General features: G+C 47.9%; 1 protein-coding gene across 4 annotated transcripts in view; it reads right to left on the minus strand.

Moving 5' to 3' along the window:
- The window catches only part of sptan1 (spectrin alpha, non-erythrocytic 1), a 35,554-nt gene that overhangs the window by 3,400 nt on the left and 6,250 nt on the right, over positions 1–25,904 (minus strand). The window contains exons 2-50 of one of the 4 annotated variants that reach the window (XM_062555197.1): positions 22,636–22,878; positions 21,793–21,918; positions 20,890–21,030; positions 20,258–20,538; positions 19,792–19,936; positions 19,332–19,486; positions 18,861–18,996; positions 18,563–18,664; positions 18,320–18,457; positions 18,009–18,119; positions 17,814–17,891; positions 17,478–17,633; positions 17,059–17,263; positions 16,775–16,956; positions 16,233–16,476; positions 15,841–15,963; positions 15,418–15,635; positions 15,027–15,119; positions 14,695–14,829; positions 14,222–14,370; positions 13,744–13,803; positions 12,754–12,952; positions 12,358–12,462; positions 11,434–11,466; positions 11,113–11,148; positions 10,394–10,441; positions 9,367–9,458; positions 9,013–9,157; positions 8,704–8,885; positions 8,394–8,493; positions 7,984–8,181; positions 7,465–7,611; positions 7,244–7,347; positions 6,962–7,124; positions 6,487–6,501; positions 5,136–5,267; positions 4,876–5,013; positions 4,628–4,732; positions 4,102–4,310; positions 3,859–3,979; positions 3,634–3,755; positions 3,249–3,381; positions 3,034–3,132; positions 2,717–2,876; positions 2,416–2,492; positions 1,906–2,115; positions 1,421–1,717; positions 995–1,107; positions 279–296 (exon numbers count right to left, since the gene is read on the minus strand). In XM_062555197.1, coding sequence (XP_062411181.1) covers positions 279–296; positions 995–1,107; positions 1,421–1,717; positions 1,906–2,115; positions 2,416–2,492; positions 2,717–2,876; positions 3,034–3,132; positions 3,249–3,381; positions 3,634–3,755; positions 3,859–3,979; positions 4,102–4,310; positions 4,628–4,732; positions 4,876–5,013; positions 5,136–5,267; positions 6,487–6,501; positions 6,962–7,124; positions 7,244–7,347; positions 7,465–7,611; positions 7,984–8,181; positions 8,394–8,493; positions 8,704–8,885; positions 9,013–9,157; positions 9,367–9,458; positions 10,394–10,441; positions 11,113–11,148; positions 11,434–11,466; positions 12,358–12,462; positions 12,754–12,952; positions 13,744–13,803; positions 14,222–14,370; positions 14,695–14,829; positions 15,027–15,119; positions 15,418–15,635; positions 15,841–15,963; positions 16,233–16,476; positions 16,775–16,956; positions 17,059–17,263; positions 17,478–17,633; positions 17,814–17,891; positions 18,009–18,119; positions 18,320–18,457; positions 18,563–18,664; positions 18,861–18,996; positions 19,332–19,486; positions 19,792–19,936; positions 20,258–20,538; positions 20,890–21,030; positions 21,793–21,918; positions 22,636–22,872 — 6,716 coding nt within the window. In that variant the 5' untranslated portion in view covers positions 22,873–22,878. The remainder of the gene's footprint in view (positions 1–278; positions 297–994; positions 1,108–1,420; positions 1,718–1,905; positions 2,116–2,415; positions 2,493–2,716; positions 2,877–3,033; positions 3,133–3,248; positions 3,382–3,633; positions 3,756–3,858; positions 3,980–4,101; positions 4,311–4,627; positions 4,733–4,875; positions 5,014–5,135; positions 5,268–6,486; positions 6,502–6,961; positions 7,125–7,243; positions 7,348–7,464; positions 7,612–7,983; positions 8,182–8,393; positions 8,494–8,703; positions 8,886–9,012; positions 9,158–9,366; positions 9,459–10,393; positions 10,442–11,112; positions 11,149–11,433; positions 11,467–12,357; positions 12,463–12,753; positions 12,953–13,743; positions 13,804–14,221; positions 14,371–14,694; positions 14,830–15,026; positions 15,120–15,417; positions 15,636–15,840; positions 15,964–16,232; positions 16,477–16,774; positions 16,957–17,058; positions 17,264–17,477; positions 17,634–17,813; positions 17,892–18,008; positions 18,120–18,319; positions 18,458–18,562; positions 18,665–18,860; positions 18,997–19,331; positions 19,487–19,791; positions 19,937–20,257; positions 20,539–20,889; positions 21,031–21,792; positions 21,919–22,635; positions 22,879–25,904) is intronic. The other 3 variants (XM_062555198.1, XM_062555196.1, XM_062555199.1) reach the window with 3 other exon arrangements.

A 25,904-nucleotide genomic window follows, 5' to 3' on the forward strand; every position in this document is an offset into this window, starting at 1 on the left:
GTGCTACTCTCCTGCACCTACCGTTCTAGTCACTGCCAATGGAACACAATGGACAAACCTGCCTCAGGCAAAGGTCCACTCTCTCCAGGTACCTTTCTTTAGGCCGCACCTGGCCTCGGCTGACATGGCTGTTCATGCACCAAAAACACTTCCTCATTCACACCATGTACACACACACACACACACACGCACTCACACACACATTTTCACCAATCATACAGGACACAAACACAAGACGGACAACACAGCAAATGGAGAGGAATAAATGTGATATTAACCCATCCAGAAGGTATGTCCTGATAAGCAAAGTGATCCCAAGCATCAAGGAAGCAGCGCGAGAGAGAGAGAGAGAGAGCAGGAGGGGTGGATGGGGGGGAAAGGGAAGAGAGAGAGAGATAGATAGAGAGAGAGGGAGAGGGGGAGAAAAAGAGAAAACACATTGGTTAAAACACCGAGCAGTGACATCTCTGCCACTGCCCTACCTCACTGGGAGGTACATGATGAGAGACACACACAGACACACACACACACACAGTGTGCACAGGATGTGTGTTTGCATGAAGCTTAACTCACATGACTTAAGTGGAGCAGTGACACATACACTTAAAGCACCCCAAATAGACACTTAAGACAACATGGCCAACACATGCACTGACTTTACACATAGACTTTACACATGGATGACTGAGGACAAAAGCCACTATGCAGAAATGTAAGAGATCTACCAGTGCTCAGGACATCAAAGCCCCACAGTACCAATACATGCATCACAAGTGTGGACCAGAACATGCGCTACATTTCTAGCTAGAATAAGATCCCAAGATACAGCCCATCAACACACTGTGCTCCTGACATTCCATGAGTGGCATGCAAGTCCTTTCTGAAGAAGGGCCTGATGTAAAGGTCACACACACACACACACACTATGGTACAGAACACACACACACATGCAAAACAAAAAAGCTGCGCTGGGAGGAGCCGCTTATTCCCACACCTGGTCTCCTGTAGCCACTGGTGGAAGGCGTTGGCGTGCTGGGCAAACTCCTGCCGCAGCTTATCGTTCTCCTCCTGGCGCCTCTGCTCCTTCTGCAACTCCAGCTCTCGCTCCTGCGGGGGGAGGGAGGGAGGGAGGGCGAGACGGGGAGGAGAAGTTGTGAGAAATATCATTCCCAAACATTCACAGGTAACCACTCAGAAGTGCTGACGCACCAAAAGCTTTAAGATAAACATCAACGTTAGCCTGCATCAGAATGTGAATCTGTCGATGCTAAACATGGAAACAAAAGTCCACAAGATACTGCAGGTCATATTTCGTCACTGGTAGAAGTTCAAGATTATGCCATTGTCCTTTACTTGTTGCCAACAAATCTCTAATTCCAAACATCAACAGCTACACCAGACTCTACTGAGCGTCCATTACCTTGATGATCTTCTGCAGGTTCCTCCAGGTCTCGTCCAAGGCCTCCATGGTGAACCAGGTGTAGGGGTTGGACACCACCTGGTAGCTCTTGATCTGTCGGTCCAGCTCGGCCAGCTGGTTGAAGTCGGCCTCGGCCGAGCTGAGGGAGGCGCGGAAGGCGTCGTGGGCGTCGCGCAGCGCCCGGATCTCCTCCAGAGAGTTGCAGCGCACGGGGTCCGTCAGGTCCTCCTCCGCGTTCTCAAACCACGAGTTGAACGCCGACGCCTTCTTGGCAAAGGTCAAGAACAGGTCCTCAACCTGGATGTGGACAAGACAGTGATATCGTTGAGGGGTGAGATTCCCAGATTAAATGAAATCTTAGGGCTACCGTATTGCTAATATATTCTTAGACAATAAATCCAGACACACACACAGTCAAAATTATATCAGTTCTATCCAAATATCTACTCAAGACTATTTGAATATGGCTTCTGTTGTTCTGTGACCTTTCTGAAGTGCTCCTGCGCTTCCAGAAGCTTCTTCTTGCGGGACTCCGAGTTGGACAGCAGCTGGTTCCAGCGCTTCATGAGCGTGGCGTGGCGGGCCTCGATGGCACGGGACTGTACGTGTTGGGCAGCCAGCAGCTGGTCTTTGAGGGCGGTGATGTTGGCGATGCCCTCCTGCTGGAAGGCCTGCAGGCCGGCATCAAAGGTCTCCTGCAGAGGCAGCCCAGCGCAGGACGATGGAGGAGAGCAGACAGATAGAGGAATGGGTCAGAAGTGGTTTTTGGGGCTTTGCAGACATGCAAGTAAACTCTGCCTTTTCATGCGTCAATGTTGGGACAAATTATCCTCAAAGTTCACATATTACATTGTTATTCAAAACTGATTGTGGGTTGGAGTACAGTATTGCACTGTATTACATGTCTGGTATGGTGTAGAATGTTATGTATGCACTGTATGCATGTGCTGTATGCATGTAATTATCATAAGTGTATGCTATGTACAGTATGTTACCTGCTTGGTGAGCAGGGTCTGCACTGAGGACAGGTCACGACCATAATCATCAGTCTTCAGGCTGTTCTCCTTCTCACCTGAACACACAGACACAGGCATGTCAGAACAACACCACCCAGATATTTCCTTTGCTTTGCGCTAATCCTAATCAAACAATACTCCGTCTTCTCAATTAAGCCTGATGGGTGAGGAGTGTTAAATCCATTATCTTATATCCTTGTAAGATATCCAGTAAATGGAGTTTTCTGCTCCAACATCATTGATACTTCACACCTCACTATTCTCCTGCGGTCCCACTCACCGATCCAGGACTCCACCACGTCGGCCTTCCAGTTGAACTGCAGGAAGGCGGAGTTCTCGTCCAGCTTGGCCTTCCTCTGGGCGGCAGCTCTCTCCAGCTCGGCCACCTTCCCCTTCAGGGCCTTCATCTTAGCCGTGATGTTATCCACATGATGGTTGTTCTGCAGGAGAGGAAAAAGAACATTCTCAAGTCCCTGACCTCACAACAGCCACAGAATACACCCACATAAAACAGGCAGATAAAGGCCCCAGATGTTGTAGCAGTGGCTCGTGGGCAGATGTATTTGGATAAGGTGACTTCACACACTATGAACATACCTTCTTGATGAGTTCGTCTCCATTGGCACATACGTCATTCACTCTATCTCTATGCACAGTAAAGTCAGTCTCAAACGCTTCATGCTTCTTCAACAAGCCCTGTGGAGAGACAGACAAGACACATGACCACCCATCTCCTACAGCTTCATATAGGAATGGACACAGCCGTCCAGATGATTTCAGAGTGCATGGATATCATGGTGATCTCCACTTACCTGCACAGCAGCCAGGGTATCACCATAGTCTTCACTTCCAACCAGGTTCAGCTTCTCATTAATCCACGCTTCCTCTTCTTCCACATTCGCAACAAACTGCTGGTACTCCAGCGACTCCTCCAGTCTCTGCCCACTGCACACGCAAAACAGGACAACGTTAGCGTCAACATTAGCATGGGGTAACACACATCTGAAGATGAAAAAAATACACTTCTTTGCTATGCAAAGAGGCAGATGTCTAATGCTAGAATGATTAAGGCAGGGACGATTTATGTGCATGATGTCATCAGAAAGTTGTTATATTATATAATTATTTATTGTCAAATCAGAAATGGACACAGAGCCTTTAAGAACTCTAAGCCCTGCGGTCAGCATGGGGTCTTACCGGGCAGCAGCCAAGTCCTTCAGCTCCTTCCAGTGCTCCACAAACTGGGCCAGCCTCTGCTGGATCTCCTCCTGGCCAATAGTGTTGTCATCTGACAGCTTCTTGCCAGTGTCCAGCACAGACTGTTCAACAATAAGACCAGCACTTTAGCACGGTCCCTCCCAACGGGTGGTACAGAAGACACACTAAAGGCTAGTAGAGTAATGGAAAGCCCTGGGCGCTCACCTGAATGGCAGGCTCGTGGGCACCAAGCTCAGCCTCCAGCCTCTTGTGTTTCTTCCTCAGATTCTGCACTCCTGTCAAATCACGTCCGTAGTCCTCCGAACTTACTAACAATTTCTTTTCTCTGAAAGTGGCAAGCGGAAAACAAAGACGTCAGTGGAGTTCACTAGCAGAAAATCAGCACTAACACTTCGATGTGGTTTTCAATTGCAGTACCACAGCCAGGACACCAGGGGGAATCCTTACTTGATCCATGACTCCTCATCGTCCAGGTCCCTAAAGAACTGGTGCAGGCGGTGCGACTCGTTGAGCTTGGCGCGGCGCCCTGCAGCCATGCTCTTGATCTTGCCAAAGCGGCCGTTGACGGCGTCGCGCTTGTCCTTGACCTGTGTGGTGTCGAAGGCGTTGCTGCCCATCAGGCTGTCGGCCTGGCCATTCAGATCCTTCAGACGGTCCTGAGGACACACAGGCAGAGTGCACAGTCAGCACACTTCATGCACATACATGCTCAAGGACACTGGAGAATCAATGCACTTCTGAATTCTTAATCTAGATGGAGAACAAAACCTCTTCAGTGCTCACACTGAACTACAATGATGTACGACAACTATTATTTCAGTAATACCAATGCAAACTTTATGAATAAATGATAACTCATAATTTAAAAAAAAAACGTTTAATCACCCCATGGGAATTTTGTGATTATGCTTATATTGACACTTAGATAATATCAATGCACCAATCAGAAAGTGGTTGAAGGAAATCTGGTTACCTCATGAGCAGAAATGTCAGCCTCCAGCAGCTGGTGCTTCTTCAGCAGGTTGTTGACAGAGGCCAGGTCTTTGCCGTAATCCTCTGAGGCCAGAAGAGCCTCGACCTAAGAGGAGAAAACTGTTATTAAAAACACTGCAACCGCAACACTATAAGACAGCATCTCAGGCCTAATCACCACAGTATATTCTCTGTTTAAAAGCAGATCTGTAATATATTGGGTTATTCAATGGTGGTAGTCATGTGCACCTCTGACAGCCAGAAGTCAAAGTCCTTGATGCCGGTGTTAAAGTTCTGCTGCTTGTTGGCCTCCTTCAGCTTCTGGCTCTTCTCAGCAGACTTGTTCACCAGGAACTGCCACTGCTCGTCCAGGGCATTGAGACGGGCCTGATGAGGACACACACACACACACACACACACACACACACACACACAACACAGAGTTTAGATCACAGTCATTCATTGTATTTTTACCACAAAACAATGAACACACTCGTTCTTTAACTTACCTTGACGGCATCCTCACTACCAGCACAGGCGCCTCTCTGGATGAGAGCGTTGCCGGTGTCGATCACGCCGCGGATACGGTCGGCGTTGGCGTGCAGCTCAGCCTCGAAGGCCTGGTGCTTCTGGTGCTTGCTCTGTTGGTGGCGAGGGAGGGGCGGAGGGGACAGAAAACACCAGTCAGCGTCACAGAAAGGGCTCACGAGAGGGTGGAGAGAGTGATGGAATTGTGCCGTTTTCCCTTTTGAGTTGAGTTGAGTTAGTTCAGATTGTGTACCTGAGCAACCGCTATGGGTGTTGCTAGTTCAGATTGTGTGGAGTCAGTAAGAGTTTAGTTTTTTGATCAACTTCCAAAAAGAAATGTGTCTATTAAGAGTGTCTGAAGCACCATGGCACCCAGTTGAGGTGAGGTGAACACAAACAGTGACATTGAGACACCACTGAACAACGTAGACAGATGATGTCCTACGTCTACAGACAGGACGGCTACGGTGACGGACAAGACACTGAATATGCAAATGAAGTGAAGAGAACGTCGTCCAGAACATACGAGCACCTCTGGAGCTCCTACGGAAGCTGACATGTTTTGTCTTTCGGTCGTTCCACATGCTGGGAAGAGGACGGTGAACGGGAAGGAGAGAGCGGGAGGAGAGGATAATAGCACTCTGCTAAGAAGCGTTCACGCTAACAAAATAACACCTACTTCTACACAGTACACACACACACATAAACGCACTTCACACTGCTGCAAAAGCTGTTTGGGCTCTCAAGCTGAGAGCTTCATTGCAGGGTCCTATTGAAGGTCCTAATTGCAGGTCGCTTTGGAAAACATAAAAAGCAAAGCTTAAGTCTCCTCCTCTCCTTCCACTGTTTGAACTTCAAGATTCACCGCCAGATACAGATATATTATTGAATTGAAAGTGACGTCTATGACCAAGTGATAATTGTGAGTGCCTTCCAGGCCTTTGTTCATTGGTCATTAGAGCACCCAGTGTGGAACGAGCTTATAAACAAAACAACCAGCTTCAGACAAAAAGAACATTGGAAGCCACGCCCAGCAATTAAAGTCACATCATAACGATGGATAAAAAGACAAAATGGTTGAACTCAAAACATTAAGGACAAAAAAAAAGAAAAGATGATGGTATGCTGACAACAACAATTACAAGATGGAACAACTGAATTAAGAAACCAAAACAAAAAAGAAGCCACAACACGCGTGGGTGCGATGGACACAGTAGACAGATGGAACTGGACTACGTGTCTACGACATACGACAGACAGGACACAGACGCAGTACAGACAACACGAGGAGGCCCTAAGGGTTAGTCAGCTCGGGACACTACTCCAACTTACCAGCAGCTTGGACAGCTAAAAACAGACAATAAAAACAAAGAGAGGTTCAGAGTCATTGCCAGTGGTCAGTTGGGAAACGCTTGGTATGGGGAGCTTGCATATAGGGGCTGGGTATTCACAGTTCATTATTTACAAGAGGGACTAAGTATGGAATCTTTATTTTTATTATTATTTTAATAAGGGACTGGTTATCAAGGTTTTATTACTGACAAGGGAGCTCTGAACTGGAGCAGGATTAACTTCACAGACAGCGGTTATAAACAAACTTGCATGTAACAAAACAACATGTAAAACTGATTAAGATGGTTGTGTTTCCTGCTAACCAACAAGCACTCTTTCCATACACATTACAAGAAACTGATGCAAGATTTACAAAATAAGTAAAACCAAACAAACAAACAAACGAACCAAACAAACATCAGGAAGAGCTGAAGAGCCGAAGTGGATCCCCCAGTGGAGAGTAGCTGAACAGTACCTGGATGTTGGTGGGGTCCTTGTAGGACTCGTCAGAAGCGGTCTGCAGCTTCTCGCTGATCCAGGCCTCGATCTCGTCCACGTCACGGCTGAACTGCTGCAGGGTCTGGGACTCGCCCAGCTTGGAGCGCTTCTCAATCATCTGGGCCTTCAGGCGGCGCCATCTACAGGCCAAAGATAAACATGACAGGTGAACAATCTGATGACAGCACAAAGGCAGGGGAACTTTAAGCACACATCATTTGAAAGACTTTTGAAGTGGTTGAGGAACAGTTGCTCTGACCTGTCCAACACCTCGTTACGACGGTCGGTGATTTCAGGCTTGGCGTAGTGGTCAGCTCCAATCAGCTGGTCGGCAAAAGACTGCAGGGCAGCAATCTTCTCCTCCTACAGAAGCAGAAGTGGAAATCAAACTCATCAACAGCAGGCCTACTAGACGTCTTCACACGCCACCACATCTTGAGACTTGAGAGTGTGTCTGGTAAGCTAGTCCGTGTGACCGACCTGGACATTGATGGCCTTGTCGAAGTCCTCGTGCTTCTTGATGAGGGCCTCCACGCTGTCCAGGGAGTCTCCCTTGTCGTCGCTGGCAAGGAAGGCCTCACGAGCCGCCATCCAGTTCTCAGCCTGCTCACAGTCCCTGTTGAACAACTACAGAGAGAAAGAATGGTGGTTAATTCACTGAAGTCATCAGATTAGTGAAGTGACTATGGGCCTCGTTTCTCATCCACCCATGTAGTATGCTGATACATGACTGACAAAGTAAGATATGACCGTCCTAAGCACATGATTAAAAATATTTAAAAAAAAGACAGACCTATGACAATTTCAAGATGTTTCAGTTGCTACAAGTAATTCAACTCATAGCACTTTAGAAAGAAACCATCACTAACCATCACCAATGTGTGGCGCCAACCATTGCATTTGTTCATAACTAAGTCTTTTGTTGATAACAGAGTTCTCGTGTTAAACAGAGCGTAATGTAATGTCATGACGTGAGTGTCCTGGCTGTGGCGGCCGCACCTGCAGCTCCAGGCACTGGTCCAGCATCATCCTGCGCTGCACCCAGGCCTTCTCCAGGTCGGCGCGCTCGCGGTCCAGCGCCTCCAGCTTCTGCTGAATCTCGGGGCTGGCGTAGTGGCCACGGGCCAGCAGCTGCTGCCCAAACTGCTCAAAGGCCTGGAAGGTGCCCGCTCGGGCGTCGATCTCAGTGCGGTGCTCCTGAGATGGAGAGAAAGAAAGAGGGAGAGAGAGAGTTCCAGAAAACAATGAGAGCCCAGTAATCAACTGAAGAGGAACTAAACTTATGTAGCGTTCTTGTACAACTTAAGTTGTAAAGTTTCAGGAGATCGCTGGACACCCTTGAGCCAGAACTGATGGGATTCTGGCAGAACTCCTCGTAGCTGAGTGAGGCGTGTGGTCAGGTGAGCTACCTGGTGTCTCTCCAGCAGGGCCTCAGCTCCGGTCACGTCCTTGGCCAGCTCGTCTGAGGACACCAGCCCCCTGATGCCGTTGATCCAGGACATCAGGTCTCTGTGTACAGAATAATCAATACCATCACATGTCTGACCTTTAAAAATCGACCACAGATTATTATTCATTTTTTTCCCCCTTTTTTTTGTTTTTTGAAATGGCCTCCTCTATTTATCGATTTTTCTTCTGCCTTTCAGGGGAATCATGTAACAAGCGGTGCAAGAATCATCGTAATGAGAGCACTAAAACGTCCATCGACGCGGCCCTCACTTGAAGTCGCTGAGGAAGCGCTGCAGGTCGTGGGAGTTGCCCAGCTTGTCCTTGCGCTGGTCAGCACGGCCCACCAGACTGCTCCAGGCCGTGTTGAGCTCCGTGCACTTCTCCTTGATGTCGTCCACCGCCTCTGGGTGGGACTGGATCAGACGCTCAGCGGTCTCGCCCAGAGAGTTCACCTGGCGGAGGAGAAACACACGTACGCTCAACAGAACACTCACAGCCATATGGGAATAAGGTACCATGACGCATTGACTTATTCTTGAATGCAGAACTGCAATAACTGCGGTGTGTGTGTGTGTGTACCTTGTCTCCCAGGGCGGCCAGGTCTCTCTCGAAGCCCTCATGTTTGCGCTGCAGGGCCTGTACGCTGGCCAGGTCGTGGCCGTAGTTATCGGTGTTCAGAGCCTGGTTCTTCTCCTCAATCCACTCCTTAGTCTCATCAGCATCCCTATGACACACAGCACACGATCAATCAGTTAGTCTCCCTGCCTCTGCACTTCTAATCAGTGGGATGGCATCACTGAAGGGTAGGCTATAATGTTATAACATATCTGATGCATTTAACATACATTTATGTATATGTTGTATGTGACCGTGAGTGTTGTATGTTATGTCCTTCTGTGTGTATGTGTGTGTGTGTGTGTCTCTCTCTCTCACCTGTGGAACCTCTGCACCTCGTGAGCGCTGCCCAGCATGTTACTCCTCTCCTCGGCCAGCTGCTGCAGAGCCCTCCAGCGGTTATTCAGCTCCTACAACCCACCGCGCACACACACACACACACACCATTAACTGCCAACTCTCTCGCTAAAACACACAATCACTGGCAGGGGAACAGATGCCCAGCTGCAGAGCGAAAGCGGACTACTACCCTGAAGACTAGTGTCATTAATATTAATGCCATATGCCATGGTCTCTAAAAATAGATTTTATTTTTACGGTATTAATGCAGTTGAAATGTTATTATCTACGAATTAACTGTAATCTGTTTTAATCCAGTGTATAAAGTCAGACTGCCCAGCAAAAGGTAGCCTGACAAAGCTTGCATAAACTACCATCACTATCCTATGATAATTTCATTATTTTATCCATTTAAAACATTAAGTCTGAAAGCTTGCTGTTTTATTAAAGATGAAAAAAAAGATGGTTGACATTCAGGCAGGGCGGTACCATGGAGGAGATTAGGGAGGCGATGCACAAGCACGAACAAACACAAAATGGAGGATGGACAATCAGGGGAAGCAATGGGAACTGACTGCTTCCTGCCCAAGCTTAGGCCAGATACACAGTGAAACAACATGGAGGGGTCTGATGGATTAAACTGAGGTATGCAACACTTAAACAGAGGGACGTTCACTACCATGATGGCAATGACAACGACATAACAAATGGAGGCTCTACAGACAAGCGGAACAGAGAAGACAAGGACAAATGTAATGAAAATGCAACAAAAATGGACGCTCAGGACAAGATGGAGGACAAGAAGACACTAAACAGTTGGAACGGTGGCGCCATGCCAACACCACAGGAACACAGACGGACTCATGGCAGCGATGGGTTAGTGTCCAGAACACATCAATCAGGCATAATGCAGGCGGTGAGTTGGACGGGGCCGCATGGACGACGAGGAAGATGGGGGATGGGAGTAGGGCGACTGGGGATGGAGGGGCTGCAAACCTGATCTTACCTTAATGGTATTAAAGTTAGCCGTCGTTTGGACAGCCAAGCGAACAGACTACAGAATAAATGGGGGGGTGAGCCACAATCCGAGAGAGTGGCATCGGGAAGGGGAGAGGAGAAGAGAGACAGAAGAAAAACCACACCAGTCAAGAGAGTCACCACATCAGTGCAGAACTTCACAAACTAATTAAGAAGTACCATTACCCGGCACTACAAGGAGCAGAGGCCCAAACCACCAAAAGCACCACCATGCCACCAGCAGAGAGCATACATTAAACATTTACCACTACAAGACAGGGTGCTGTTGGCTCAGGTTTCTGTGTCAAGAGTGTGTATCGGTGTACTTGAATAGGGTCTATTGTGTAAGATGGTGTAAGTGTGGTTGAGTGTTAATTTCAGGTCACCTCTGAAGAGACCCCAGCACTGCTGAGATGTGGTGGAGAGTTACTGAGCTATTGTGTATTCCAAAGAAACACAAAGAACTGCCTGCTCTTCAATTTCAATGACCAATCTAAAGGTCTTCTTGTAGCAGTTGTAGTAACAACTACGAATTGCAATTTGAAAGTGGTGAGGAACATTACATTTACACAGGGGTCAATTCAAAGGACTAAATTAGTATATACACACTCATGCTTTTTTGCTTTTTCGTTGGGTTAAAGGTCAAAGTTCAAAGGTCAGTAATTGAGACACTGGTTGTGTGCCGAAAGTAAAAAACGTCAGTTTTACCTTCCATGGGGAGGCATTCTTAGAGTCCGCTTCATCCTGTGGAACATATAAAAACCTTCATTAGTTTATATAAGTACACTGAACAAAAAATATATATTATAACGGAACTCATGCAATCCACCACAAAAAGATCACCTCTAAGGTGTCAAACATGCATTAGTATGGTTCAACATAATCTACTGTGAAGTATCCCCTTTAAATGAACAGTAAAACAAGCTGATAGATGTTAGTAAGACAAACATCAAAGCCCTTATAGAAACCCACACCAGTGGTTAGCATGGCATGCATTTCTACTCTAGGTACAGACTCGAAAGAGTCTACCTGGCCAGGTGCTGAGGCCAGCATCTCTTGTTGCTGAAGAGGAGGGAAAAAGTAAATAAAAAAAGAGTTGCATGGGTCATCAGTTCATTTTCATGTCCATAGCAAAGTTAAACACTGAGGACTGTAAAACATATAGCTGCTGTACTTGTAGCTGTTGTAGACTAAATATGTTGCCTCTATAGAGGACTGTATACATGTAGCTGTTGTAGACTAAACATGTTACCTCTATAGAGGACTGTAAACATGTAGCTGTTGTAGACTAAACATGTTACCTCTGTAGAGGACTGTAAACATGTAGCTGTTGTAGACTAAACATGTTGCCTCTAGAGGACTGTAAACTCGTAGCTGTTGTAGACTAAACATGTTGCCTCTGTAGAGGACTGTGAACATGTAGCTGTTGTAGACATGTTGCCTCTAGAGGACTGTAAACTCGCAGCTGTTGTAGACTAAATATGTTGCCTCTATAGAGGACTGTAAACATGTAGCTGTTGTAGACTAAACATGTTACCTCTGTAGAGGACTGTAAACATGTAGCTGTTGTAGACTAAACATGTTGCCTCTAGAGGACTGTAAACTCGTAGCTGTTGTAGACTAAACATGTTGCCTCTAGAGGACTGTAAACTCGTAGCTGTTGTAGACTAAACATGTTACCTCTATAGAGGACTGTAAACATGTAGCTGTTGTAGACATGTTGCCTCTAGAGGACTGTAAACTCGCAGCTGTTGTAGACTAAACATGTTGCCTCTGTAGAGGACTGTAAACATGTAGCTGTTGTAGACTAAACATGTTGCCTCTGTAGAGGACTGTAAACTCGTAGCTGTTGAAAGCTAAACATGTTGCCTCTGTAGAGGACTGTGTGCTTTAAACAGGACTGTAAACATGTAGCCGCTGTAAAGCCATGTCTAAGGTGTTGAGCCGACTCACCTGGGCCTGCACCACAGGAGCCTCCTCGGCCATCAGGCCCTCAGACTCCAGCTCAGACGCCACCTTGTTGATGTCCCTCAGACGAGACTCATTGGCCTTCAAGTCCTGAAACCAACAGAAATGATAGGATTATGATTAGAATAGATTACCGAGAAAGCTCCCACTACTGACTGCAGAGCTCAACACTAACATTTCCACCTTGCATGGCAAAGCTTCAAAATGATAATAGAGAATACTGTACAGACAGTGTACAGACAGAACAACTCCATAATAAGAACACATATGACCGAACAGCTCAAGCTAAAGTGAAAACCTTTCTCTAGGGCAAGTCTTCAGAAATTCAAACTACTGTAAATGACTTGACATCGAGATGGACGGTGGGTCGGTCAGTCGTACCTTCTGGAAGTCGTCAAACTTCTTCTGCAGCACCTCCACCTGCTCCAGGTCGGAGCCCACCTCCTCGTTGGTGAGGGCGCCCTCCTTCTCGTTGATCCACTGCTGCAGCTCGTTGGCCTCGCGGAACAGCATGAACTTCTTGCAGCTCTTCTCCAGCATGTCCTTCCTCTTCTCGCCCAGCTCCAGCAGGGTGCCGTACCTGCAGCGACGCCACACACACAGTTACAATCACACATGGGGGTAGGACCAGTCCAGGGCGCATTTAAAAAGGGGAAGCAGGCTCAGGTGGACCCAAAGACCCAACAAAGCTTTGCACATTGTTGGGAAAGTTATGGCTGAAAGTTGAACCATGACAACTACTCTTAATTGTTCTTTTAACCAATATGAAATTACTTTCAATTGGTTAACCACATCCACAGCAATGGATGATTACTTAAAGAACAACATGTTTACGTCTGGTGAAGCAAATTCAGAAGAGGCTTTTAACCTTTTTTGTCTTAATTATACAGATGTTGTAAAATCAGGATGAGGCATGAGCATGTATTCACAAATTCTACAACACACACTGAAGGAGAAAGGAGATGGAAGATCACACCGGGTAACTATCTACCAATCAACACAAGACAGCAACAGACAGGGAGGAGCAGTGAGAGCAGTGGCTTCTATTCCGAAGCTGAATAGAAGACGAGAGGAAGATGGAGGATGCTGCTGTGACACCGATAAAGAGGAAGAAGTGGAGGAACAGAAACAAGACACAATGCATCACCAGACACACCACACAGAGTTAGTGAACTGAAGACAAAATCGGTTAAATTGGGTCTAGGAATGCAGGAATGAGCGCCGATGTTTAGGGAGTGGGTCTACAGCACTTGGCCTGGCGTGGTGGATGATGACAGAAGAGGAAGTGAGTGACAAACGGACCACAGTAGACAGAGAGAGGGAGGCTGGTCCTGGAGGTGTGTTGGGGGGGGGGGGGGGGGGTATACTCACAAGTCCTCCACCTGCTTCATGCGTACAGACACACTGCACGCCTCCTTGGTGACCAGCGTTCTGATCGAGGGGGAGGGGTCACCCAGACGCATGCAGGCGTTAGTGGGTTAGGGGGGAAAGAAAAGAGAGAAGAGAAGAGAAGAGAAGAGAAGAGAAGAGAAGAAAAGGGCCAAGAAAAAAAGAGCAAGGGATGAAGTCATTAGTAAGAAAGAAAGAAAGAAAGAAAGAAAGAAAGAAAGAACAGGGAGGGAGAAAAGTGCTTCTGGTGAGAGCCAACAGTTGAGAAGTATTCAAAGTGATGGAGGCTAGTTCAAAGTGAGTGTTTAAAACAGAGGGTTCAGAAGAATGTTAGCTTCCTGTGAAAAGTCTTGGAAATCGACTTAAAGCTCTAAGTGCAGGAAAGGCATGCTCTTCAACAGTCAAGAGGTCGGATTTAAGAGGCACTAGCTGCCAGTGGTGGCTCTGCACATTCTCTTACTGGTTCTCAATCTGATCCTGGCGCAGGCCGATGCTGCCCTGTTCGTCGAGCAGGTTCTCGCGAGAGGACGACTGGGTGGGGTCCAGCTTCTTCACGTAGGCCGCGGGCACAAAGCCCTGACGGTCATTCACCTCCACTTTCCACCAGTCCTGACGGGAGAACGCAGGACGGAGCATGTTATGTTAATGTTAGACTGGGAACACTGTACCATCAAATCAGGCCTTGAGTTGAGACATTACAAGCCTGTTATCTCTAATTCAGGTATTATAACAAGATATTTGTTCAACCCTGTTGCTCTTATAACATTATCATCTGTGAGTGTTTTGTACAAATTCGGGAAAAAGCTGTTAAGTAAAGGCTGTAGAAAAATACACTGCCAGTGTGTATTTTATTACTTTTTATTCATCATTTCTGTTACAGCGAAGAATAAACGTTGCCATTTCGAGCTATGGTACAGCTCTGTGTAGTCATACCTTGTTGGTGCTGTTGAGGAGGGTGAGGATGTCTCCCTTCTTCATGGTGACCTCGCGTGGGCTCTTCTCCTGGTAGTCATAGAGGGCCAGCACCAGCTCCTTACCGGTCTCATCATCGGTGGGCGCCACTTGTTGCTTTTGGGGGTGGGAAAGGACATACACATTTACTATGACTCTTAGAATACTACTCCATTCGAAACTATAGTATTGAACTACATCTTAGTTATATTCCATTCTTATTAGTTTAAGTATAAACAATGGTTGCAACTATTCTTATCTCCCATCAGACTGTATTGACTCCTCAGTGTGGTTTTGTCCAGGCTGAGACTCACCCTGCAGGCCGTTGCCTGCTCCTTGAGGGACTGGATGCTGCTGCCGTAGGCACTCAGATCAGACATCAGAGCCTCGTGCTTCTTCAGCAGAGCCTGGGGACGAGGGCAGATGAGGACACATGAGCACACATGACAAGACCTCTCACTCCTCAACACAACCGTCACAACGCCTTGGACTGATGAATGGATAGTCATCAGCTGCCCTTTAGAATTTAGCATACATTTTGTAACCAACACTAGTGATTACATCTTCTTTTAAGTACATTTATGTATCTGCTGATCACTATGTTGTTGCCATAGTGCTAAATCAGAACTGCCAGATTGAATGTATTCATTTGATCGCACGCTGTGACCAGAGACGAGATGACAATGAAAACCATCTTCTCCTCACCTCAGCAGAGTCCTCGTCTTTGCCGTAGTCGGGGCTCCCCACGATGGGCTCCTTCTCCCTCATCCAGGACTCGGCCTCGTTGGCGTCGGCAAAGTACTGCTGTGCCTGCAGGGAGTCCTCCAGGTCCTGGCGGCGCTGGCCAGCCTTGCCCTTCAGAGTGTCCCAGCGGCCGTTCAGCTCACCCAGCTTCGCCTTCACCTCCTCACCAGCAAAGTGGCCTGACCACCAGAGAGGGAAACATCACTTCAGCCATCTCAACAAGTCTCAGCTTTTAATTCTCATTAACCTGGTTACAGTTCTACATAAGTTATGGGCTTGACTACAAGTATCAAAGTGAAGAAACATTTTATGTTTTAACTCAAATGTAGCATATAGTTGCAGAGGAACATTTTCAGAGCTCCTCGTCAGGTCTGAGGTACCCACCTTCCTCCACCATGGCTTCGCCCTTCTGGGAGACTGCCTTGATGCGAGGCTCGTGTCCAGCAATCTCAGCCTGAAGGGCCTGGTGCTTCTTCAGCAGGTTCTGCACTCCAATCAGGTCTTTGCCTGAGAAAGAGAGAGAGCAGGGGAGAAAGGTTAGGTCAGGAACATCATTATTCTATGGGCATATATTCTGGTGCATTCACCCATCCCAAACACCTGACTCAAAGAACATTAGAGACTGTAGAGACATCTCAACCTTAAGAGATACCTATAATCCCCCCACAAGTACAAACTCACACTCGATCACATCAGTCTGGGCAACATTATGTAAATAATCAAAGCCCTTTCAGATCCATACAAAGTCCACTTCTGATGGATGTGTGTCTACTGACCTCTGTTGGTGGAGGCGGCGATGGGCTCCTTCTCGCGGATCCAGGTCTCCTCGTCCTCCACGTCCCTGAAGAGCTGCTGCAGGCGCAGCGAGTCGGAGAGCTTCTGCTTGCGGGCGGCCATGGGCTCCTTCAGGGCCTCGTAGCGCGCCACCAGGGCTTCCTGTTTCTTGCAGATGTTGTCGGCGTCAAAGTGGCCGGCCTCTTGGAACTGACGGGCCTGGATGGTGATGCCGTCAATGCGGTCCTGTTCGGGAGAGAGAATTAGGGGACAGCGTAAACATATGGCAGGTTTGGTGAGGTGAGGGATTGTTTTGGTATGAACGCTTAATTATGCTATTCATACTATTTATATACACCAGTACTAAAGCAGAGAATGTATATACAAAACAAGTAGAAATTAAGACCCATATCATTAAAAGGGCAAAAATTACTTATTTTACATAGAGGAGACTTCAATATATTTACACATCCGTCAAATTATTCAAATGATGGTGACTGATCTGTTTCCTGACCAACAGTCAGATTACTCCACACCCTTTTACCTGGTGGGCAGCGACGTCAGCCTCCAGCAGAGCATGCTTCTTCTGCAGGTTCTGCACGCTGGTCAGGTCTTTGCCGTAGTCGTCGGAGGCCAGGTGGCCCTCCACCTCGTACAGCCACAGCTCGATGTCCTCCACGTTGCGGTTGAACTGCTGCTGCTGGTTAGCCTCACGCAGCTTGATGCCTGTTAGGAAATGTAGAGCAGAGAAGAGTGAGGAGCGGCTCTAAAAACATCCATCACACCATCACACCAACCACACCATTTGGGTCTCCAAAAGTCCCTCACCTTTGAGCTCGGTGGCTTCCAGAAGCTTCTTCCACTGGGAGCTGACCTCGTCCATGCGGGTGGACACCTCGCCCGAGGCGTAGTGGTTGCCGTCGAGCAGTTCCTGGCCAGACTTCTGCAGGGCGTCGATGCGGCTCTGGTTGGCTGAGAGCTCGGCCTCGAAAGCCTGGTGCTTCTGCACTTTACCCTGCAGGTTGGAGGGGTCCTGAGAAGATAAAGGGAGACAAGAACCAAAGATGAGGCTTCAATTGCCCTAAAATAATCTGATATAATGTAACAATAATAAGATCCGACAGTTCAATGCATTGTCTACCTATGCATATTGTGCATGCATAATTACTCTGTTTTTTAGGGCTTGTTAAGGATGTTTGAATTAAATAAAATGGCTAAAACCAGAGATGGAGCTGGCGATGACCCACCTTGTAGGCCTCGTCAGTGGCGGTCTTCATCTTCTCGTTGATCCAGCTCTTGAGCTCGTCAGAGTCGCGGAAGAACTGCTGCAGGTGGAAGGAGTCTTCCAGCGCAGCACGGCGAGACTGAGCACGCTCATGGAGGGCGTTGCGTCGACTCAGCAGCTGCAGGACAGGACAGAAGGACAGGACGGTCATCTCTCATACACTCACTCAAGCAATATACTTCATGTTCTTCATTGTCTACTAGGACTGGTTGCCATATTTGCAGTGGCTCCAAGTGGCTTTGATATTATAAGATATCAAACAGGGAGTGTGATTGAGCATAACAGACTAAGCACTCACAGCATCTCGGCGAGTAGCCACATCCTCCTTGGCGTAATGGTTGTTCTGGATCAGCTTGGTGGCGAACTCATCGAGGGCCTTAAACACAAGAGAGGACAGAGCAGCAGGTTAGGTTTTCCATCAGAGATGGATCTCATTCAGCAAGTCTCATCTGAACAGGTGTGACGGAGGTGTGCTAGTGAGGGGAAGCCTTACGGTGATCTTCTCCTCCTGGGCGCTGAGGGACTTCTCAAAGTCCTCGTGCTTCTTCAGCAGAGCCTCCACACTGTCCAGGGAGTCGCCCAGGTCCTCATTCAACAGGAAGGCCTACAGACAAAGGAACGCATTCACAACGGTTTCACAAAGCTCCTATTTGGACTCACTTAGCTGAGACACTTTGTCTTGTAAAGTATGTCTGGAGCATACCAAATTGAATATTTTTTAAATGTTGGCAACCTCAAACCCAGTTATCAGAGACTGAGCTACCCCCTCCATTAACACTGTGCTTTGTGAGCTATGGGACCCACCTCCTGTTTGCTCATCCAGTTGTCGACCTGCTCGGTGTCCCTGTAGAAGAGCTGCAGGTCCATGCACTGCTCATACTGCTGCCTACGCAGCTCCCACAGCTCCAGCAGAGACTCCTTCTCCTCAGACAGGATGCCCAGCTACACACACACACAAACATACATCAGTGTGTGTTCTCCTTTTCCACCACTGTAAAACATAGAAAACATACACACACGTATATACACAAACAGACACACACATACCTTCTCCTTGACTTCCTCTGAGGCATAGTGTCCGGTGTTAAGCAAAGCCTGGCCAGCTTCATCGGTGGCCTTGAAGCTGTCTTCATGAGCATCGATCTCTCCCTGAAAAGAACAAACAAACATTCCTCACAAACAGGAAAATTCACAAATATCAATAGTCTAATAGCCAAATAATCAATTCAACTGTAGCACCCAGCCACCAATACTGCCATAGACGTTGTTTGAGTAGGTTTGCCTTTGAGCAGCTATATCTATATCTCTAATGGACAGGTTCTCCGGTGAGGCTATGCTCTTGTACCTTGTGCTCCTGGTGGCGGTCAAGCAGCGCCTCAGCTCCGGCCACGTCGTTGGCCAGCTCGTCAGCGTTGATCAGGGCCTTCATCTCAGTCACCCAGCTGGTCAGGTCACGGAAGTCAGCAGTGAAGCGCTGCAGTCTGGGGGAGGAGCACAACCGACAGCCATCACCTTACTGCACAGCGCTTAAAACATTACACGCTATTATTCCTTTCAGCTCTTCAATCCATCGGATTCCATCTTCGAACTCTCAATTCTATGATCTTAAAACACTTAAACCAGTACCCACAAGCCATTCCATTTAAGTTTAAGGGCCCTGATTTAAATGGCAGGCAAGTAGATAAACAAAGTTCTTGTGCATGAACTATAGCTATCCTACCATAACATCACAGAAAAACTAGTGAAAACTGTTCAGCTGTTGAAAACAGATTCAGCTGGTCTCACTGGAGGCCGCTGGGCAGTGAAGCGTGCGCACCTGTAGGAGTCGTTGAGGCGGGCGTGGCGCTCAGCGGCCAGCGTGCGGATCTGCTCCCAGTTGGTGATGAGCTCGTCGCGCTTCAGGTGGATCTGCGAGGCGTTCTGGGGGTGCGTCTGCTGCAGGCGCTCGGCCTCGCCGCCAAGAGTGTTCACCTGAGGGACGACACGGACGGCATGAGAACGGAGCCATCACAGGTACAAGGGGTGGCGTTCAAAACCTCTGGAAGCCTCGGTCACAGGACACTTGTAACTTCCTGTAAGGCTCCTGAGGCATCTTAGCACTGGAGCCTAAATGCTGTTTTAGTAATACAGTCATATGTGCAATACATTGTTTTGAAATGTTCAATATATGGTTGATATTGCATTTCAATCTAATTATACAGCTGATGTGATGTGTGTGTATCTGTGTGTGTGTGTGTGTGTGTGTGTGTGTGTGTGTGTGTGTGTGTTAGGCTGACCTTGTCCTCCAGGGCCGCCAGGTCTCTCTCCAGGCCCTCGTGTTTGCGCAGCAGTGCCTGAACGCTGGCCAGGTCTCGCCCGAAATCGTCCGACGCCATCAGCTGCTCCTTCTCCTTGATCCAGCTGATGGTCTCGTCCACGTCCCTGCAGGCAGACACAAACGAGCAGCCATCACACTCCACTCTTCATTACAACACTAATCGCTCAATACAGCTCCTAGCTTGCCTTTAACGGCTTCAATGTGTATTTCATGTTGCTTTATCTTGACAGTTAAATTGACTACAGGACAAATTCCCGATTCAAATTTAGCATAGAGTTTTAAGAAAATAAAATCCAACGCTCAAGTCATAATCTGAGCTATGCAGGTACACTGCAAATTCAGTTTAGACTGAATATAGTGTCCTGGGGGAAGGTAAGGACATTTTTTTTTTTCAGAAACTGCCCCCCGTGCATCTCGGTACGTACCTGTTGAAGCGCTGCACCTCGGCGGCACCGAACAGCTTGCCCTGCCTCTGCTGGGCCAGGCCCTTGAGCCGCTGCCATGCGTTGTTGACCTCCTCCTGCTTGCGCAGGATCAGCTCGGTCTCGGGGTGGGAGTCCTGGGTCAGCTTGCCCGCCGTCTGGTTGACGTCGTTCACGCGCTCCTCGTGCGCTGCCAGGTCGGTCTGGAACTCCTCGAACTTCTTCTGCAGCACCTGGACGTGCTCCAGATCCTGGCCCAGCTCCTCGGAGGTGACGATGGCTTCCTGCAGGAGACAGCAGGAGAAATGAGGGCAGGGAGTTTTAATGCAGCTGCATCCCTCATGTAATTAAGCTGATGAATCACCCATATTGCCGTAATTATTCTAAGCTTTACAGGTTAATTGGCTGGAAACTAAACATAAAGTTTAAAATCAAACTAGCATGCAAAGTATAAAATTGGTCTATAATGATTAATAATACAAGGTATTATTACAATAATATATATTATTAATAAATGATATAATAATTATATAATAAATGGTTATTCTATATATTTTCATTTGTAAATGTTGCATCAATAACAGTAGTGTGTAGAGAGTGACTGAGTGAGCGGAGGGAGGGGAGGCGTGCCGCACCTTGTCACTGATCCAGTCGAGGGCGTCCTCACACTCGCGCAGGTACTGCACCAGCTTCTGGGCCTGCAGCAGACGCACACCCTTCTCCTTGGTCTTCTGCAGCAGCTGGTCCCACAGGTGGTGCAGCTCCTCCAGACGCGTCTGGAACAGAGAAGAACACAAGTCAGGATGGAGCGCTCATCATGGAGGTGAGCTTGGACCCCCAACTCCCCTACTGGAGCCTAGCAGCAAAGGATAGCTGTGATCTAAAAGAGAGTGCTTTCTGACTTCTGACGGTCATACTAGTTCAATTGGTTAGGATGTTAGGGCAACACTTCTCTTGAAGACCAAATTATTCTTTACCAGAACATGAAAGTTGTGATGTATAATATCGGAGAAATCAAATAAAGATATAAAGGAGTGCTATACAGGTAGAATTTCATGCATGAATCACCCTCAAATATAATGAATTCTACTGCTACAGAGAATTCATGTTGTCACTGCAAATCAAGCCGTACCATTTCACTTCAGGAAAGACAGAAAAAAAAGAGGACAGTGGAGTTGTGGAAACTACTGAGTCACAGCACCAAAGCACCTACTGGGATGAAACTTCCATAATTGACACTTGTGACTATGGGGCGCTGGGACGTCCGGTAGGGCGTGAAGGACTGAACCACATGGGAAGGGTTAACAGTGCACCGCACAGCTGCACTACAGCTTCATTATTATAGTCACCACCATCATCGTCATCATCATCATCATCACATGTCAAAACTAGCACAAGGCATTTTCATTTCATGTAAATAATCCTAACCCGATGTACTGTTTGTTTGTGTGTGTGTGTGTGTGTGTGTGTGTGTGTGTGTGTGTGTGTGTGATCGTGATCATCAGTCTGTCTGTATGCGGAGGACTGTGAGGCTTTACCCGGATGGTTTCGGATGCGAAGTGGCCCTCAGAGATCATGACGTTGCCCGTCTCGTCCAGTTTGATGATGGCCCCAGAGTTGGCCTGCACCTCTGCCTCGAAAGCCTGGTGTTTCTGGAGCTTTCCCTGCAGACAGAGACACATACAACCTTGAGCTTAAAAACTATACAGACGACCAGAAAATAGAAAATGAACAATACAGACAAACATCCAGGGAAGAAAAGAATAACAGTAGTTTATTTTATTTGTCCAGTGGGGGCTGCCATTGTTTATAGTATAGTTAATGTAAATGTTGATGATCAAGTTGATGACCTTAGCTCTTTTTTTAAAAGACTACAGTGTTGCCCAAGATACAGCCTAGTTAAACATTAGCTATGCCACATTCCTTACTCAGACTTTGAAACCCACACACTGTGATCATCTATAGTTTCATATTGCACCTTCACCCCCCGTTGCCTTTACTGACCCTTCAGCACACAATTCATACTTTGCACGTGACGTTAGAACCACGGGTTGGCGGGCAAAAACATCATTCTCCAGCAACGAAACCCAGTAAACTAATCAAGGATCTTGCCAGGACGTCGCCAGTTATATTATACGAAAGTTGGTGTTTTGAGGTGAAAACAACATTCCAAATAGTTGGAATTTATTATTATTTATTTATCTATCTATTTTTTTTAAACTACTTATCACGCCGTCAAACTAATATCAACTAGTAATAATGATAATGTCCCTCGACACCTCTGCATGACCTGCTACTTCCTGCTACTTCCTGCCACACCAACCCTCATGAGAACTTCTACTTTACTTCAGGCAAATAGGTGGCCTGCCTCTGTGTCTGACCTGCAGGTTACTGGGGTCCTTGTAGTTTTCATCGGAAGCGATCTGCAGCTTCTCGAGGATCCATTTCTCCAGCTCGTCGGCGTCCCGGCGGAAGAACTGGAAGCGGTACGAGTCCTCCAGCTTCTGCCGGCGCACGGTCGACAGCTCCTTGAAGCGCCGGTACCGGTCCAGGACCTGCTGCCGGCGCTCCTGGATGTCATCGGCCGTCTCCAGGACTTTCACCCCACTGGCATCCATCTTCTGCTGAGGTACGACAACACCAACACACACAAGTTAGGACCCATTCACCCAAGATAGCTTAGCCTAAATGCATTCTCTTGGCCAATGCCATACAGACAGACCATATTTTAGCTCAGGGGGGAACTAGGAGTCCTAATTACCCCAAAGCAACATGCAGCACACAACAGAAAAGAGAGAAACGTGGTGAACTACTGGGGGCAATGAACGGATCACCATCATAATTCAACAACTCATTTATACGACCAAGTATTCCTCCAGCTATTCCTGTTGGTGTCTATTGGTGGAATCCTTGTGTTGTCTTTTTAACAACCATACAACATCTTTTAACTACAATTCTGAGAAAGGACCATCATTTTTATGGATGTTGATGGGTGGTGTGTGTGCATTTGAGAATTAACTAATGTGTGTGTGTGTGTGTGTGTGTGTTCGTAGGGGGGGGCAGGGCGTTAGCATTCCAGCTGACGTTTAGCAGACCCCGGCAGCTGAGCACACCAGGGGGGCCTGGCGGAAATTCCACAGAGGAGCACTGCACAAACGCCCTCCCATCACAAAGAGAATGCTGCGGTCAGCCCCCAACCCCCCACCAACACACACCCGGAGGTGCCATCCCTTCACCCCCCTTTACCAAAATCACCCAACCAGCTCACACCACAAATCCACACCAACCCCCCCTCACTAACCAGCACATGTCCCCCAGTCCCAGTGCTCTCTGCTTGGATGGCTGTTCTGGGAGAGAGCCACGCTGGGCTCAGCTGGGCAGCCCATTAGGGGTCAGACCATTGTTATGACAGAGACCGCACTGAAAGGTCATCAACACACCAATATACCACAAATACTAGACTGGGAAAGTGACAAAAATGACAGATACAGCTACCAGTTACGGACAATACAGACTGGGTTTATAATGTATAAAGACTATTATGTTTCTGACTGTTGTACATCCTCTCTCTGGGACTATACCCCCGAGAGAGTGGCACCATGGGTCATTAGCTTGGCATTGTTGTTACCATCTTTCTCCATCAGTGGTGCTATGGGAACTGTTCATCTAATTGGGACGTTTCACCCGATGACCTTCACACAAGGTCTTTCCAGAGAGAAAGTCTCGGGCTCCCAGCCACACCCTGCTGCCTTCCCACTGCAAGAGGGGCAGCTGACTTCTGGGAATGTCCACCACCTGTGAGGTCATTTCAGTGCCATGCCAGTCATGCCAGCAAGCCTGTCTATGACTGCGGCTTCACAGACACTTCCAGAAATACTTGTCCTATTTTACAATCTGCTAGTACATTTTCAGACATATGTCAGATTGTCATGGGGCCGCTGTAGGTTGGCCGGCTGGCTGATTGATGGTAACATCACATGAGAGATCAGGACTGGCGGCCCAGCTCATTTAGACGGCTCTGTTTGGACCTGACACACAGCTGTGAACATCTGCAGCCAATTCACAGGGGTCTGTGACCCGCACCTAGGGCCAGGGTGGACCCATCCGTCTGAAAGGTGTGACCTCTGCTTGTCCTGGACCTCTAGATGGAGCAGATGGCTTCTAATGGTGGCCTGCACTTACTGTAGTCCATATCCAGAGCTTCCAACACAGGCCTGGATCTATTACGGACTCCATTATGGAACTGGGTGGGTCTTCTGACTAATTACGTCCGACTCCTCTCTAAATACATTGTTCATTTTAGACTAATTATGCTTTTTCAATGCGCTCATCACATACATCATTCAAAAGATAATTACATTTAATACGGACGGATCATTATTAAAATTTCACTGGCTAAGCAGCCGGACATGAACGCCCGAGAGCTGCCATGGAAGGCCAAGGTCAATGACCACAGAGAGAGAGGAAGAGGAAGGGAGCAGAAAAGAAAGAAAGAAAGAAAGAGAAAAAGAAAGAAAGAGGAGGGGGCAAGCTTTTCTTCAAACGGACAAACAAAACCAGGGGGGGGCTGGCTTTACAGTCATCCACACACAGTCAGTCACTTCCATGGCCTGGGGTGCCAGACTGGATCAATGAAAGCCTTTGTTACAGGGGCCAACACAGCCCTCTGGGAGAGAGGGAGAGAATGAACGATGGAGTGAGAGAGAGAGAGAGGGCTAAAGAGGAGAGTAGGAAATCGGGTGAGCGAGAAAGAGAATGTGAGATGGGGTGAGGGGGAGAGAGTGCATGTGTATATGTGAAGAGAAAGAGAGAGAGTGAATGTGAGAGAGAGTGGCAGTTCACTGAGAGCCTCTATCCACTCCATCACAGACTGGATCAGTTGAGTCAGCAGCAGCAGCAGCAGCCCTGCCCTCCCTCAACATCCGTGTGGGTAGCTGTAGCTCCAGCTCCAGCTCCAGCCCCATCCCCACCTCCATCTCCATCTCCATCCCCATCCCCATCCCCACGGCAGGGCAGAGTGGCTCACATTACAGCAGGTTACATTAACCTGCCTGGCCTCACGGCCTGTGCCTCCTGCAATTCCCCAAGTCCCACAGCACAACAGATCTGCTGCCCGTGCTGCTACTGCGGCAGATGCATGCAGCCAGTCTGTTACCAAGTAAACAGCCACAGCCCGGCACTGGAGTAGCTGTCTACGCTGCACTATGCACATCCGTCACAGCAGAGCAGACCCTCACGGTAATTACGCCCACCTACACAGCCACCGAGCCGGAGCGGGAATAGAATTTGTGTAAAATGGTGGAGGAGACGGCATGTACAGTAGTCAATGCTCTTTGAATCACACAGCAGATTGGAGCTCAAGCCCCGCTCGGAAAAAAAAAAAACAAAAACAGACAGATGCGCAATGCTCAATAATAAAACTAAATAGAAAGTGTGCCAACTTCCAAGCCGATTACAGCAGCCAGGGCAGACCTCATCGTGATCAAACCGTCAGCCGAGCCGCCCCTCCCCCACCCAACCTCTGCTACCCCACCCACCCATCCCATCCCTTCTCTGCTAAGCAGCCCCGGCTCACTGATGGCATCCTGGGGATTTAACAACAGGCTGTGACCTGATTCCAGCCAGATAGTGGTCAGTGGTCACTACAGAC

Source organism: Sardina pilchardus, chromosome 14, assembly GCF_963854185.1.
Source record: "Sardina pilchardus chromosome 14, fSarPil1.1, whole genome shotgun sequence".
Lineage (NCBI taxonomy): Eukaryota > Metazoa > Chordata > Actinopteri > Clupeiformes > Clupeidae > Sardina > Sardina pilchardus.